We start from the raw sequence: 17,666 nt of genomic DNA, 5'->3' as shown, positions 1-17,666 counted from the left end.
TGTATTATATATTTCATAATAAAATCTATTTTTTTATCAATAATTTAAATCACATAATTTCATAACATTTCATATAAATACACCATAAATAGAATATCTTAACTCAAATTGTTCATCATTTTTTTATTTTAAATTATATAAAAATTACATCAAATTATTTATTTGAATAATTATCAAGATGATAACATTAAATACTTAAAATTAAAAAATAAACTATTAATTAATTTTATCTTCATAAAAATTTAAAATATTATGTCGCTTAGTTAATCTTTTAGTCGAGATTTTTAGCTAGAACTAAAAAATTTTGGGTTCAAAGTTTAAGCATGTGATGTATATTAATTTGATTTAATTGATTCAAAAATATGAAGAAAAAAAATTTCCTAATTTTAAATAAGAATAGAAATTACATTTTTAAATATATATCCTAAGTTAATTTTTATTCCTTGAAGTCAAAAGAACCGTTGGGAGCTGACATGGACATAAAAAGTACCAAGACTCCGATACAGCTTCAACCTGGTGGGGCCGGTCAAATCCCAAACCGACCATTTACTCATAGTATTCTGAAAAATTAAACAAATCGTAATTAAATTATAATAGAATTAAAAGTTATACGTGTACGTTGCAGATGCTCACACGTCATACTATTTAGGCACGCCAAACATCTTCTTTTTTTTTTTGGGACATTTAGGCCATTTAAGGCAAACTCACACACACAACGCATACACAGAGACTCGAACCTTAGACCTCTTAGTTGGAAGCCTTAGCTCTCAACCAATAGGCCAAGGAGAGTTGTGTCCAAACATCTTCTTTCTCTCCTGAAATAGATCCATGGACACGTGTCCGTCTACCAACAAACACTGGACGCGCGTCCACTAAATTTTTCCAAAACAAAGATATTTTCATCTCACCGACACGTGTTCTATCTGCTCCCTCGATTGTGAAACGTGTTTAGACGGCAGCCGCCGGAGTAACTTGATGATTAGCCACGTGTCCCACTCACGTGGGGCCCACCTGCCGACCTCAACTATTTGTATCTCTCTGCTCCCGCCCTCCCGACAGTGATCTCTTTTCGGCGAATGGAATCAGGCGGTTCGAGTAGCACCGGCGGCAACGGGCGTGGCCGAGGAGGACTAGAGGAGGAAGTGAACAAAGGAATCATGGACGAGCGGGTTCTCATTCTGGTTTTCCGGAGGCTGAATTGGGACCCACAAATGGTCTGCGTGGTGGCAAGAGTCAGCCGGCGACTGCGCGCGGTGGTCAACCGTATCCTCTGGCGAGAAGTCTGCATTTCCCGAGCGCCGCGAATGTTGGCGGCGTTAACTACAGGAGCGCCGGCTGGTCAGGCTAGAGTCAACGGCGGCTGGAACTCTCTCGCGAAGCTTCTATTCTACTGCTCCGGCGGCGTAGACAGCCGCCATTTCCCTCTTACCCACCCCCTACAAGGCCACTTCGCTGGTGTCTCCCGGTTTTCGAAAACTTCGGGTAGTAGTTTCCTCTCTCGCCGGTGCTCTAGCGATCTTTTATACGTCAGCGATCCGTGTGAACACACTATTGAAGGGGCGGCGGCGGGTGAGGATTTGGGTGCGTATCGCGGAGTATTCCGTGGGTTCATTAGATCGAAAACCCGTGCTTATCTCATCGGACGACACGTAGAGCTCGAGCAGAGAGTACGTTGTCCTTATTGTGGGGCGCGTGTGTGGAGTATGACGGCGGCGAGACTCGTGCCGCGTACGGCGGCGCGGCGACTGGGAGCTCACCTTGGCCGTCTAGAGTACTTCGTCTGTGTTAACGGGCATCTTCATGGGAACTGCTGGTTGGCTCATCTTTCGGATGGTGATGATGATGCTTATGGTGATGATGGTTATGTCGAAGGTGATGATGATGATGACTGATTCATTTCCCCTGTTCTTTGGTGCTCTGTTTTTTTTTTTTATTTTGTTTAGGGGAGAGATTTTCTCTGTTTTGAATTGGAGTGGCGGTGGCGGTGGTTTAGTTCTCTTTTTTTGTCTATTTTGTGATTCTCATTTGTAGGGATTCTTAAATGACATTTTTGTTTTTGAATTATATTTGGTTTTATTGGATTATTTATTTTTCGTTTTGGTGAGTGAACACATAGAAAAGGCCTTCAGCTTTGGAAAAAACACTCAAAGTCTACTCTCATCTGGACTTTCTCAAGTTTGGAATGACCATTTGATACTCAAATGTTTAGGATCAAGGAAGAAGATACTCGGAGCGTTCTGATTGGTTTAGGCACATTAAGAGCCATTCCAACAACTCTTTAAAAATTATTCGATCAAAAATATACTCAAATTACTCAAATTACTCTTTGAAATGATAACTTTTGTCTCCTTCTTAATTTTTAATATTATTAACCTACCAACCTTTTATCATCAAACTTTAAAGCTTGCATACTAATAAATTTAGAGAGAAAATTTATTTTATTAAAAAAAAAAAAAACGTAAATGTATATTTTAATAACAATTAATGCACATATGGTCTAAGTGTTACAACTGGAATAGATTATTTGGAGAATGAGCTTATGCTTGCAAAATAAGAAGACTTCAGTTAATGATCAAAACTATAACGGTATTATAGTTTAGTGAGTGTGTTCTAATTAAATTTATATATTGTTTGAATTAGATTTATATATGAAAGCCGTCTAACTCCATTTTCTATAAATTTATTTTTGAGGTATTAAGGTTTAATGAGAAAGATCCAAAGATATTAAACATGCTTATATTCAAGATCCAAAGCTTATTTGGAAACTTTTTTAATGCCATCCAAGGATTAATTATTTATATATTTATAGTCAAAATGAATGTCTTCAGGTGATATATGATATGTTTAAGTTCATTTATTTTGAGTTTGTTATGGCATTACAATATCAAAAAAACATAGCTGCTATGATCAAAGATGATTTAGAACATCTAATGAAGTGTCAAGATTGTGGTTTAAAATGATCAAAATATCCCAAACAAAAATTATTATGTAATCCATAATTCTTCGTAATTTAAAAGTTCAAGTGAGGTGCTTAAACCTTGTTGAACTGTCCTAAGCTGACCAAGAGAGGGGGGGCAGGTTTTAATTGGTTATTTAAAAATTTCCTCAATGAAAGTCTTTTAATTATTTAAACATATCACAAACGCGAGCGAAAGAATTTAATAACAATAATGTAATTTTGCTTCTTTGATTTTAGTAACAAAAATAAATAATAAAATATTTTCTTTTTCCAACAATAATCAACACAACAAATCAAGATAAACAAAACACAGATTTGTAGGAATATAAACATGTAAGAAATTAAAATGTAGGAAAAATAAAATGCGGAAAGTAAAGTAAAATGAGCACATCAGATTTTATAGTGGTTCAGTCAAAGCTTGACCTACGTCCACTCCCATGAGTCCTCTTCTTTTTGTATTGCACTTAAATCATTAGTGTATCTCTTTTAGCCCCCAAAATAAGGTGGAAAAGCCCTTATATAATCTCTTCTACCAACTTGGTGAGGCATAGTAATGAAATCCTTTTTACACTCCTAGTGAGGTCGAGAACCATGAAGCTTTTTCACACTTCTAGTGAAAGGCAGAGTACCTTGAAGATTTTTCACCCTCTTGGTGAAGCCAACAAATCTTGAATCCTTTTTCATACTCCTAGTGAAGGAAAAGAATCTCGAATCCTTTTCACCCTCCTAGTGAAGGTAAAGAACTTTGAACTACTTTCACCTTTTTTGGTGTGGAGAAGTAGCCGAGTACTTTAATACCAAAGGGGACTTCTTCCCAAAATCTCCCTCAAGATAAACCTTAAAGCATGGAGAAGCTCAGGTGCAATTTCGTCGAAGCAACCGTGTAAAACTCTCTCTCACACTCCCTCGAATCCTATAAGGATCTTCTCCCTCTCTCATAAACTTATCTCTTCCTCTCCCAAGCTCTAGGCTCTCTCTGCAAGCTTTATCTCAAATGAATCAACCCAATGACTACCAAAAAGACTCTTATAAAGCCTGATGAGAAAGCTTAAGTAGAGGGCTCCAAATAACCTAATTATTTAATTCAGTCATAACTATTCATTGAAGATGATCGTAGGATCATACCGTATGATCCCTAGAATTTGACCTTTTAGTATTGTACAATCACCAGTTAGTACAATACAATCAGTTCAAATTTGCAGTATTTGTACTACACGATGTATAGTTAATAGAATATGATTTGTTCATGTCTGCCTATTGGCAGTGTACGATTCATGATTAATACAATGTGATCAATTAAGATCGTAATGTATGAATGAATAGTGGTATAGTACGATTAGTTCAACTAAATTGTAGTTTATCCAAGATGAATTCTGAGACTTCCAAATATCGCCTATGTCTATCGCACAATATGATCCAATTCATAAAATATAATAAAAATTCAAAATTAGACATATTGATTGATTAATTATAGAATTAAATTAGGCAATATTTTAAAAATCAGACAATACGATTATATTCATACAATATGAATAGAAAGAAATTAAAATTCAAAATTTTTGCCTAATTTAATTAATAGTGGGATTTCTGATTACAACCAATCATCCAGTATAATGTAATTTTTTACTATAAGATTAATTATACTTAAAATAATTTTATTCACTTAAATAAAAATATATTGATTAATTTTTAAAGCAATAAATCATATAATATGATATAAATCATACATTATGATTTAATATATATATATATATATATATATACTTTTTTATTTTCACTCCTTTGTGTGTGTATACATAGTTGCTAAGCTACTAAACGTTGTTTATGATACATAGACTCAAGAAAAGATAAAAATATAAACTCTTAGAAACATTAATCTTATACTACCCAGTCTTGAGTTATAATCTTTTAGTAGTGCTTAGTGTATTGTTTAACTTGAAATGTTAGTACACATAGAAAATATATGCAATAACAAAATATAAAGAGAAACTAAATACAACAACAACAACAATAACATCAAGCCTTTATCCCACTACGTAGGGTCAGCTACATGAATCCTTCTTTTCATTGTGTCCTATTATAAGTCTACTTCTCGTTTAAATCTAAAAAAGAAAGATCATTCCTAATATTTTTAACTAAGTTTTTTTAGGTCTGCCTCTACCTTTTTTAACATAAGTTAAATATAATACCTCTACTTTCCTAATTGGGTCATCGGAAAGATGTCATTTTATGTGACCAAACCATCTAAGGAAACTCTCTCTAATCTTATCTTCTACAGGAGCTACTCCAACCTTTTCACGTATATGCTCATTACGTATCCTATCTCTAATGGTAAAGCCACTCATCCACCTGAGCATCCTCATTTCTACCACACTTAACTTAGTATTATGTCTCTCTTTTAATGGCCAATATTCGGCACCATAAAACATTGCAGGCCTCACCACCATCTTATAGAATTTTCCCTTAAAAAATTCTTAAAGGATTCATGTCATCATTATTTGACAAGTTTTATGCTGACTATCGACTACCTAACGTGACCCTCCACTTTTCTCATCTAGGACTTGGGACGTGGCAATGGCAGTGTTTAAGAGAAACTAAATATAATTCAATAATTTTTGTTATCATCAAAACAAAAACTCGGGCTCCCGAATTGCAATAATCTCCCCCTTTTTGATAATGACAAATATTATTTGTTGAATTATAAGATGATTTTATTTTCCACCTAAGCTATCCACCTAACTATTTAATCTCTTTTAAGAACTAGGGGGGTTTATTTAATATTTAATTAACATACACACAACAACATGAATTAAAAGTAAGACACAAAAAATTACTTAAATTTAAATAAACTATCCAAAATAAAAAATAAATGGTACAACAAACAACATCCTACTCCCCATTTTGACATTATAAAAAAATGAGATCTATGGACTGACACCAATACAAAATAACACACATAAAAAAAGAAAATAATAATTAAAACACAAAATACAAAAGGACAAAAAAATATAATTAAAGAAACAAAAACTATAATAACATACAACGGAATGAACCTAGCAATAGAAAAAAAATTACACAATTATGCATAAAATATAAATGCAAATAATAAAAAAAAAATCAAACAAACACATAGACAAATCTTTACTTGCTTTTACCCTAATTTCTTTAGGCATGAATATCAATGACACAAAGTCTTGTCCTAAGTGTGCTAATAATGTTAAAAATGAGCTGTTTTCTAAAAATATCTCTCAATTAAAAGTTTAATATTATCATTCAGCAATTATGCAATTCACTTTAGCTTTATGATCTTTATTTATCATAGAAATTTTAAAAATTTTATTTTTCTATGAAATAAAGATGTTCTACTTTTCACATGATCCACTATTGTTCTAATAATTTAACCAAACTACAATCATAAAACATTACTAAGCTAAATTCTATCTTCCTAGACTTATGCATTGATTGGTCCAAATCCATCAATATAAAGTTCCTCTAAGTGAACTTGGTGGTCACTACATTTTTAATTAAAAAAGTGGATTCAATATACTTTCCTACTTATTAAGAATCACAAAAGGGACTTTTTCAAGGGTTATTAACTTATGAATTCTTATAACTAACCATTACTCAGTGATTCTCTTAAGCACCCTCAAGCTAGCAAGGTTATTTTTAGAATAATGATCATCACTCCATCCAAAATAATTTTTAACATAACAACCACCTCTTCATCAAGGAATCATTTTTAAACTAACAATCATTCACAAAAGACATTTTCAAAATAATATTCATTATACAATATATCAAGGTAATTAACATCAATTTTTTGTTATTAATAAACATAATTTTAATATTCATGAATATCATGTAGAAATAAAAAGAACTTTATCACAGATGAATAATGCTTAAAAGATTGTAAGAATTCTTCTACAAAATATTTTAGCATATATATTATATCAAATTTTACCAATGATACTAAAACGTGCAACCTTCCTAGTATAACAAATTCTTGATGCACCTTTTACCTTTATTCCTTGTCTCTAGCATCATTTAAATGTTTCAGATCTTCAGTTAAGTGTTGCATCTATTGTCCAAGTTCTTTTTACTCTCATTGGACCCCTTGTGAGCTCACACCTACACACTTAATCAAACATTAAATTTGAGAACCCAAGTGGGTTTGGGTCCTGTCTTATGCTTCCATGAAGGCATGTTATGTTGTGATAGTATACATCCTGGCAATGTGTCTTGCCATGCCATAAGAATAACACCTAACCCCAGGGGATGGATTTACTAATCTAAATGGGGTGTTGTGCATCATCCTAGGGATATGAGATGCATGCTGTGTCCTAGGATGTGGTTGTGTATAAGTAGGCCCACGAGTATTTTATTATAGTGCATTAAGTTTCTTTGACAAGCACTCAGTTGTACTTTTCTCAATAATTAATTATAGTAGAATGTCATGCTTTTAAATTTCTAATTCTTCTCTAAGTGATTATACTTCCTTGAATGCTTTCCCTAATTCAATATGTTTAGATTTTAAGGATTTATGTACTTTAGTTAATTCAATATTCTTAGCTTTTAAGGAGTCATAAGACTTTTATAATTCAATATGACTTTTATTCAATGCTTCATATTCATCTAATAGGGATGAATGATCCTTTTTTAGAGTTATGTCTTTATTTTTAAAAATAAAGTGTTTATTAATTAAATTATCATACTCTTCTTTCAAAATTGAAAATTCCTTTTTCAATATAGTATGATATTTTCTTAGCTTCCTATATGAAAGATGATTTCACTAAGAAATGGGAAATAGTTATCATAGGTTACCTTACATACCTCATCTTGATTGGAGTTAACACTTGAGTCATTGGCCATTAAGCATAAGTATGTTACCTCCCATTCAAGCTCTTATTCTGATGAGTCAAATGCTAAGTACGCTTAGGATATTTTTGCTTCTTTACTTCTCCCCCTGTTGCATTAAGCTTATCCTCACTCCTCTCCTTTTTAGGGTGGTTCTTAATATTAGGGCATTCGGACTTCAGATGTCCATATTTCCTATAGCAAAAATAAATAATGTCAGAAGATTTTTTTTTTTACTTATTTTATTATTACCTTTGCTTTTATTGAGGTGAAATTTTTGTTTGCACTTTAGAAGCTTTTGAATTAACTTGTTATTAAGTTGTTTCCTCGCTCTTATCATTTGCAAAGTTATCACTATCAGAATCATTGATTTTTAATGTCACAGTTTTTTCTTTCCTCTTGTCACCTACATCAAAAAGTCTTTGACTCACATTTTGCTAGTAGGTAATGAATGAGCCAAGCAGATTATCAATAGAATAGATATTAAGATCTTTATATTCATATATAGTATTAACTTTTGCATCATAATTATTAGGTAGATAATACATTATTTTGTTAACTTTCTCCGAGAGTGATAGTTCTCTACCTTGGGCATCAAAGGATGTCATCATCTGGATAAACTTAGTATACATATCTAAGATAGTCTCATTAGATTTCATGCAAAATATTTTGTAATCATAAAATAAAATATTTAATTTAGATTATTTAACTTCACTAGTACCCTCTTAAGTGATGCATAACTTGTCCTAGATCTCTTTGCCATTAGTACATGTAGAAACCCTCCCATAATCTTCAAAATTTAGTGCAAAAAAAAAAATATATATATATATATAGTTTAAATATTTTGAATTAAGTTATGCTATATCTCAATCCTTATTACTCCATTCACTAAATGATGTTTCAATTTTCATGCCATTCAAAATTTTAAACAGAGAAGAATAACCTTCATGAATCATATGCCACATGTGAAAATTAATAAATTGTAAAAAAATACACAAGTAAATTTTTCAAAAGTCAAATTGAATATTATCAAAATATGGTGGACGAGTTATAAAATAACCATTTGTGCTATTTCCAAAATGAGCTATTTGACCTTTTCTTAGGAATTTTTAAATCATTAATCCTTGGAGCTGCTCTGATACCAATTAAAAGTGTAAGTTAGGTAATTAAACCTATTTAAACTACCCTAAGCACACCAAGAGGTTAATGAATTGGTTATTTAAATATTTTCTCAATGAAGTCTTTTTGATTATTTAAACCAATCACAAACGTAAATGGAAGAACGTAATAAAAATAATGTAATTTTGCTCCATTGATTTTTGTAACAAAATAATAATAATTTTTTATTTTTATTTTCTTTTTCAATAATAATCAACACAACCAAAGCTTGATAGATAAAACACTAATTTACATGAATAATAAATGTGCAAGAAATTAAAATGCAGGAAAAATAAAATACAAAAAGTAAAGTTAAATGAGCACACCATATTTTATAGTGACTCGGTCAAAACTTGACCTACATCAACACCTAGGAGTCCTCTCTGGGTATTTCACTAAAACATTTAGTGTCTCTCTTTTAGCACCCTCAAAAGGCAGACAAGCCCTTACATGTTCTCTTCCACCTAATCAATGTGGTAGAGTGCCAAAATAATTTTCACCTTCCTACTAAAGTAGATAACCTTGAAGCTGAAATTACTAGATGGACAGGGGGGGGGGGGAATTGTGAAAATTTTAATGCAATAATCAAAACCTAAGCAGGAGTTCTAATTTTTTTTAACAAGAAAATTTAAACTACTACGAAGGCAAACAAATGTTCTCAACATGAAATAAAAGAATCCTTTTTCTATCACAAGTTTTCCCCAAGCAAGTATTATGAAAATAAAATGCACGCAAGAATAAAAAGCTATAAGGAAAAAATACACCGAAATTTTTATAGTGGTTTCGTTAAACCATGACCTACGTCCACTCCCCGGAGTCCTCCACTCCGGGAATTTCACTACATACTATAGCTCTCCTTTTTCACCCTCTTGGTGACGGCAGAGAACCTTCTTATTTTTCTCCCTCCTAGAGAAGGCAGAGTACCTTGAGGTCACGGATGTAGAAGAGTCTCCCCCTTAGAGAGCCTCCCTCAAGTTCTTCTCGGGGCAAAGGAGGACCAAGATGCAGCAAGATCGAAGCAACCGTGTGATCTCCCTCACACCTCTTCTCGCTCACCAAGCTCACCTTCTCCTTCCTCTCTCAACCCCTCAAAACTTCTCAAGAGCTCTCTGCCAAGGATTTCCTCTCTAATCACATTTTCCTCTTCTATATATCTCTCTCTTTGTCAAAAATATGAGAATTTTGACACATAAAACGGGCTCCAAAAACCCTGAATTTTAAAAGTAACTGTTACAATCGTACAGTACATTTTCTCATCGTACAGTACGATATGTATAAGCAGGCTTCGTCCTAGTACGAAGTTGTACAAATAGTTAAAAATCTAATTGTACTGTACAATAATAAATTATACAGTACAAACCTCAACACTACTGCTCGTATAGGATGATAGCCGGGACAATCAAATGTCGTCTCTGTTCATCATATGGTACGATCAACATTGTACCGTACGAATGGTGAAAATCAAGGCATAGTCCAGGACGATCAAATGTCGTCTTTGCTTATCGTATGGTATGATATATATCGTACAGTACGATGAGACAAAAACAAAGGATCATCCAGGACGATCTTCGGGATGATCTGAATTCATCTCTGTTCATCATATTGTAAAAAAGTGTTCGTACAGTATGCTTTTCAATTTGTAATTAAGCCTTGATTTCTTGCACTAATCATGAGTTAAATTAAGTAAGTATTTAAAATAGATCGTACAGTATGAAGGTCTTCGTATAGTACTAACGACGCAAAATAACTTACTTAAGTTGATGTGACGACTAGGGTTTTGGATTTGAAACACATCGTACAGTACGATAGTAGTCGTACCGTACGATTTGTTCACAGAACACATTTATAATATAGTATCATACAATACTAAATAGCTTCGTACAGTACGATTAACAGATAATGAAAAACTATATTTTTTACTTTTAAAAACCCTCTCCCCCTGTGTGTGTGCATGATTGCTTAGACTCATCTGCATTTTGTGGCCAGACTCAAGAAAAAAAAAAACAAATTACATTGTCAGACTCATACTCCTAATCTAACTAGTCTTGAGTCTTCCCATTGTCCTGAGTGGCTTGTGATCTTCCTGAAATGTTAATAGTCATGGACAACAGCAAACAATAAATGATATTCAATGAAGAGTAGTTCAGGCGACATTATTTGTCATCATCAAAATCTCAAACTCGGGGTCATGGGTCGCAACAGATGCTTTTTCACCATCGTAGTGAAGGCAAAGTACCTGGAAGCTTTTTCACCCTCTTATTGAACAAAGCAAACCTGGAATCATTTTTTAACCCTTGATAAAAGCAGAGAACCTTAAATCCTTTTTTACCCTCCTTATGAGAGTCGAGAACCTTGAACTAGTTTCACCTTCCTTAGGGGGATGGAGTTGCTAGGCCCTTTTACACCAAAGGGGACTTCTTCCCAAAACTTCTCTCAACACAAACCTTGATGTATGGAGAAATGAAGGTTTAAGTTTGTTGAAGTAAATGTGTGAAACTCCATCTCAAGCTCCCTTGAATCCCACAAGAATCTTCTCCCTCTCTCCAAAACGTCACCGTTTCTCTCTTAAGGTATATGCTCTCTCTTTAAGTTTTTTCTTAAAAGAATAAACCCAATGACTATCAAAAAGACTCTTATAAAGTCAAATGAGAAAACTTAAGTAGAGGGCTTTAAAAAACCTAATTATTTAAATCAACCATCACAGTTCTTCTAAGATGATCACAGGATCATACAATTCCATCCCCAAAATTTAACACATTAGTATTGTACAATCACCAATTAGTATGCTACAATCAGTTCAAATTTTCACTATTCATATTATACGATGTACAATTATTATATTATGATCCATTCAATTCTGTCTGTTAGTATTATACGATTACTTATTAGTATAAATGTTAAGATCGTACTGTATGAATGAACAATGGTACATTGCATTTAGTTGAACCAAATTGTAGTTCATCCAGGATGAATCCCTCGATGACTAAATATTATCTTTATTGATCATACAGTAATATCTAGTTCATAGAGTATAATAAAAAAAATCAAAAATAGGCAAATTTTATTGATTAATCATAGAATTAAATTTGATAATTTTTGAAGCATCGAACATTATGATTATATTCATATAATAGAAGTAGAAAAAAATTTAAAATTCACAATTTTGTCTAATTTAATTAACGGTGGGATTTCTGATTATAATTGATTGTATAGTATGATATAGTTTCATACTGTATGATTAGTTATACTTTAAAATAATTTTTTAGTTAAATAAAAAATATTTTAATTATTTTTTGTAGAATAGATCATACTACATGTTGACCTCATTTTTGTATGAGGTCACTAGGGATCCATCCAGACCCTAGATCAACCCTAATCCTTTATTGATTTAATCTCCAAACCAATCTAAACCTTAGGATCTATCTAGGTCCTAGGATTCTTCTAGACTTTAGACCTCAAGATCTATTCTAGACCCTAAGACTCTCCTAGATCCAGACCCTATGATCTTCTTAGGCCTTAGGAGCCACCTAAACCTTAGATCAATTTAGACCTTAAGATTAATTTAGATCTTAAATCAATCCAGACTTCAGATCAATCTTTATCTCAAGCCAATCCATATCTCAATCCAATTCAAGCCTCAATCAAAATCTAGACCTTAATTCAATTCAAACTTCAATCAAATCTAGACTTTAAACCTATTCAGATCTTTATATCCAGTTTAAACCTTAATTTTGTCTTTGATCAAGCTTTAATCTTATCATATCACATATGATCATCTAAATGATTATGAATGATATATATAATTCAAATCTAATTATCCAAACTTAAAATCCAGTTCAAATCAAAAAAATACAGACCCAAATCCTAAGTTCAAAGGTCCTGTCCTAAAGGCCTTTTCCAGTGAATTTTCAAACACTTCAAAATCTAGTCAAAAGACCTCTAATTTAGAGTCTATCACTTGAAAAGTGATAAGACATGTCTCTGGAGGTAACCCTCCAAATTTGAGCCCATTCTGAGGTTTCTAACCTTAGAAACTCTATCAAAATCCAAAGGATGTAAAACCTTTAAATATTTACAACCTATGCCACTAGACTTGCCACCCAGTGGATTTTAACCCTGGAGCTTTCTCCAAAGCTTCCAATCACATCCAGACCATTGATATTGATCTATTGAGCAATAAACCACCTTTTGCTGGACTCACTTTAACCCCCAATTGACCAGGGATAAAAATGACTAAAATGCCCTATAAGGTATGAATAGTCACTTTAAACCAAATGGCCTCCAAATTGAATGCAACCACCTCCAACAAGTTTCAAATGTCAAACCAAACCCTTTTGAACCCATTCCCAGACTCTGGGTTAACCTGGTTGACCAAGTCAACATGGTTGACCTAAGAGGCACATTAAGGGTCCAAATAGGTGATTTGATTGAAATGACCTATCTAAGCCATGGAATCACTTCTATTGGTCTTCAAATGTCATTTCAAATTTGTTGAACCCATTCTCAGACCTTGAACCCACCTGGATGACCAACTCAACCAAGATTGACCCAATGGCCCGTTAAGGGCCCAATAGGCCCATTTGACCCAAATGGCCTATTTAAACCCTGAAATCACCCCCACCAGACTCCAAATATCTAATCAAACCTGTCCAACTCAGACTCACTCCCTAGGTCAACCTGGTTGACCCAGTCAATCTAGATTGACTCAAATGCCCCTTAAGGCTTTAAATGGGTTATTTCAACCCATTTAACATATCAAACCCTTTTTAAGCTTCAAATCAACTCCTAACTATGGCCCAATCATGCCTTAAACCTTGGCCAATCAAATTCAAGTGATATTGACCAAGTCAATGTTTTGATTTTGGTCAAATTTGCATATTTTGATCAAATTCCCTTCCATACCTTCAAACTTCAAATCTTAGCCATCCAACCTCTCCAAATTTAATATATTAGCTCAAACCTTCTCTTCATGCCATGTCATCAGTCAATTTAACTGGTTGATTAGTCAACTCAATTAACAAATGACTTATATGGCTCTATGTGGCCAAATCTCTTAGCTTGGGTTAATCCAACACATTCAAATCCCACCAACCTATCATAGTAGCATTCAAGACTCCCCTTGACTGCCACCTCATCAAGGTTTGACTGATTGACCAGTCAAACAATCAACATGAGGTTTTAAATGTGCCAAAGGTGATTAAGTAAATCCCTTAAGCTAATCCATTCTAGCCAAAATCATTCCAGCAGCTCTTTTAGTCTCTGGAACCTTCCTAAAGGCCATCATAACCCTTGGATTTAGATCCAATAGTCTCTATTACTCCATGTGTCCAAATGGGGACCAAAAGGGCTTTACACATAGGATGTCCTTTGATGTCCATGATTTCTTGCTCCCACCAACTCCCTGGACAGGTGGCGGCCATATGGGAGTCCATCCAAGTAGCCTAGGGTTGTTTGAATAGGGAAAAATGATGGAAGTATCCCTCATTCTATTCTAGCCCTTCTCTCACCACCTCAAGCCTCTCCATCCAAGCTCTCTGCTCATTCAACCCCTAAACCATCTCCTCTTCACATCTTGACCAAAACCCGGCCGTCAAACTCCGTCGGCGAGTGGATTCTGGTGAACTCAAGCTCAAATCCATCTAAGGCTTATTCTAGGTGATTCATGGCATGTCGGAGCATGGATTTAACTAGGAACTTAATCATGGATAGTTTACAAGCTCAGAGTTATCCTTAACGATTTAATCCATTCTTTAATTGAGGTATAAACTCAAACGCTAGGTTTAAGTACACTAGATTAAATAAACTTTTCTATAGTACATCTTGAGCTATGACATCAACTCTCCATTGATTATGTTCATTTCTAGTATTTATGTTTAAATTTTATGAACTTTCACCATCTGGATTGGGAGAACGAGCAAAAAAATTTATTTTAGGGCATTACTCGTAGTCTCCTATGAGTATACATTTTCTTAACCATTGATCGCTCGACCAACGGTCCAGATCGAGATGTTCGGCTGTTAGTTTCGTCCGTGTATCTATTTCAGCGCTCAAATTTCTATCCGGTGTCATCTGGGCCCTCGATCCAGAATCGCGGGATCGAAATCTCGCCGTCCGATCTCTCCTCGTGAGATCAAAATGCGGGAATTGATCTGGATAATTAGATCCATCATGCGGATCATCCGATGGCCACAACCACGCACTGACGTGGTTAAGTGCTGCGCGGATCGAAATCGCGCCGCCACCAATCATTTCCAATGATTAGCCCACCGCCGCGCAGTTTGGACCAGCAAAATGTAAGCCGCCATGCATCCCTCTCCACCGCCGTCTTTGATCGGAGGACCCAGAGGCTGCCACGTGGCCGTCCAGCCGCCGCCAGTTAATTAAAAAGGATTTAATTTAATTTTAAATCTTTTTTAATTATATTTTTCTTTTAAAAGACATTTAAAATTATTTTAAAATTATAAAAAATATTTATTTTATATAAATACTATCAAAAAATTAAATCTTTAATATAAAATAAATTTTAAGATAAAATAATAATATATTTTAAATATTAATTACTTTAAGTTAATATTTAATTAAAATAAAATTAACTATTTATTTAATAAATTTAAAAGTTTACTTTAAAATATATTTTAATGTTTAAATATTATATTGTATATTTATATTTAAAACATTTTCATAATATATAATATATATAATATATATATATATATAATATATTATATATATATAATATTCAATTTCAATTTTAAATTTAATTAATGTGCGACACATTATATATTTTAAATAGCATTTAAAATATTTAAATATTTAGGTATTTAATTAAACTTAAATTTAAAAATTATTTTAAATAATTTTAAATTCCTGAGATATTTAAGACTCAATTTAATTTAATTTAAGAGGTATTTTTGAATATTAATTAATTTAAAATTAATTCAAACTATATATTTAACCTAAAATTTTAAAAATTCAAAACATATTCATTTTAAATCATAAAAATTAAAATAATATATCAAAATTTTTAGAAAATTAAGAATTTTAATTTAAAATTATTTTCAAAATCTAAAACTTGGTTTTTTACTAATTGGAGATTATTTTTAATATCTTAATATTTAATTAATATTTAATTAAATATTATACTAATTATTTTAAAATTTAAAATTTTATTTTCAAATAACTTTAAGATCAGAGAATTCTCTCATGTCCTTAAAATTTTATTTCAACAATATTTTTAATTATTTATTTTTAAACTTATATTATATTATATAGGTTTATATATATATATATATATATAAACATATATCTATTTTGAAATCTACTTTAAAATTATATGTAATATTTAAATCCTGAACTCTTGAGAAATTTTTTGAAATTCTAAGCATAGATTAAGTCTATTTGAATATAATTGATGGGGATGATTAGTGAATAATAATTCGTTGATTGTTCACTAACCTTATCTTAAATACATGTATCTTTTTAGTATTTGCATGCTTAGGATTGTGCACCCATCACTTAGATTAGGCTCTCCTAGATCTTAGATTTATTTTGTGTGATTACATGCTATGTATGTTAGTCAAAAAGGAATATTGATTCAAACCTATTAAACCTATTGTCATTACGGACAAAAATTAAGGACTTTAATTAGAAAACTTAGAAAATTCATTATGATTAGGATATACCTCACTTGAACTTAAAAATTTAAACACTTCAAACATAGTGACATTTTTAGCCCTTAGAGACATTTTCTCTAATTTTAGGATTAATTAAAATATTTAATTAATTAATTCAATAATTAAGCCTCTAAACCTTCCAAAAAATGTAATAAATCAATTTTAAATCAAAAAAATACAAACAACCCTCTAACTGACCAGAATTAAACCCTTAATCAACAAAAATTAAAATAAATTTAATTTGACAGCAAATCTGCACTTAATTTAATTTTAATTGAAAACGAATATTTCATTAATTTAATTAATTAAAAAATATTTAAAATTCCAAAAAATCTCAAACACTTGGGAATCTCTCCTTAAGTCTTTCTTGACCTTTGGAGTTGATTTCAAGGATTTTGAAATTCATTTGGAGCAAAATTAAGAAAATCCCTCTAATTAAGCAATTTCAAAAATTCATTAAATACTCATAACTTCAAAAAATTCATAATTAATTCAAGAAAAATCTAAATCTATCAAACTCAAATGCATTCTACTCATAATAATGTCTAATATTTATTAAAATTTTTAAAATTCCAGAAAATCATTAAATCTGAAAAGTCAAGAAATTGGTCAAACTTAAGTCAAAATCAACTTAAAACTTCATAATAAAATTTAGAAAAATCTGATTTCAGCATACTTAAAGTTTAACTAATCGTATTAAGGTCTAGTATTTTAATAAAATATTAGTTTTCCAAAAAACACTTTTATTTAAAAAGTCAATTTTTGCCCCTTTAATTAAATGATCAAAAAATTCATAAAACTCAAAAATCGCTTCAAAACTCCAAAAATGTTTAATAAACCTTAAAACCAGTAATCAATCAATCTTTATTAAAATTTTATTAACCTTCAAGCCTTCATCAAATTAAAACACTTAATTATATCGGGTATCACTTGGTAACCTAAGCCTATGAGGCTATTTGCTTAGCCCCAAGGAAGGTGAAATAAACTTCACAGCCTCGGTGTGAAACAAAAGTGGTATCCAA

General features: G+C 32.1%; 1 protein-coding gene across 1 annotated transcript; it reads left to right on the top strand.

Annotated features, from left to right (window-relative positions):
* Positions 1–1,072: 1,072 nt before the first annotated feature.
* Positions 1,073–2,058, top strand: LOC110111731 (EID1-like F-box protein 3). The gene has a single exon (XM_020843729.2). The coding sequence runs from the start codon at positions 1,077–1,079 to the stop codon at positions 1,890–1,892; it is 816 nt and encodes a 271-aa protein (XP_020699388.1). The 5' UTR covers positions 1,073–1,076; the 3' UTR covers positions 1,893–2,058.
* Positions 2,059–17,666: the final 15,608 nt, after the last annotated feature.

The sequence above is a fragment of the Dendrobium catenatum genome, unplaced genomic scaffold, assembly GCF_001605985.2.
Source record: "Dendrobium catenatum unplaced genomic scaffold, ASM160598v2 fragScaff_scaffold_1056, whole genome shotgun sequence".
Lineage (NCBI taxonomy): Eukaryota > Viridiplantae > Streptophyta > Magnoliopsida > Asparagales > Orchidaceae > Dendrobium > Dendrobium catenatum.
The sequence above is the reverse complement of the archived record's forward strand: the minus strand, read 5'-3'. Positions and strand labels throughout refer to the sequence as shown.

Bases quoted from the DNA above. Each gene is read 5' to 3' on its own strand.
- LOC110111731 (XM_020843729.2), top strand. From the start codon at position 1,077: ATGGAATCAGGCGGTTCGAGTAGCACCGGCGGCAACGGGCGTGGCCGA.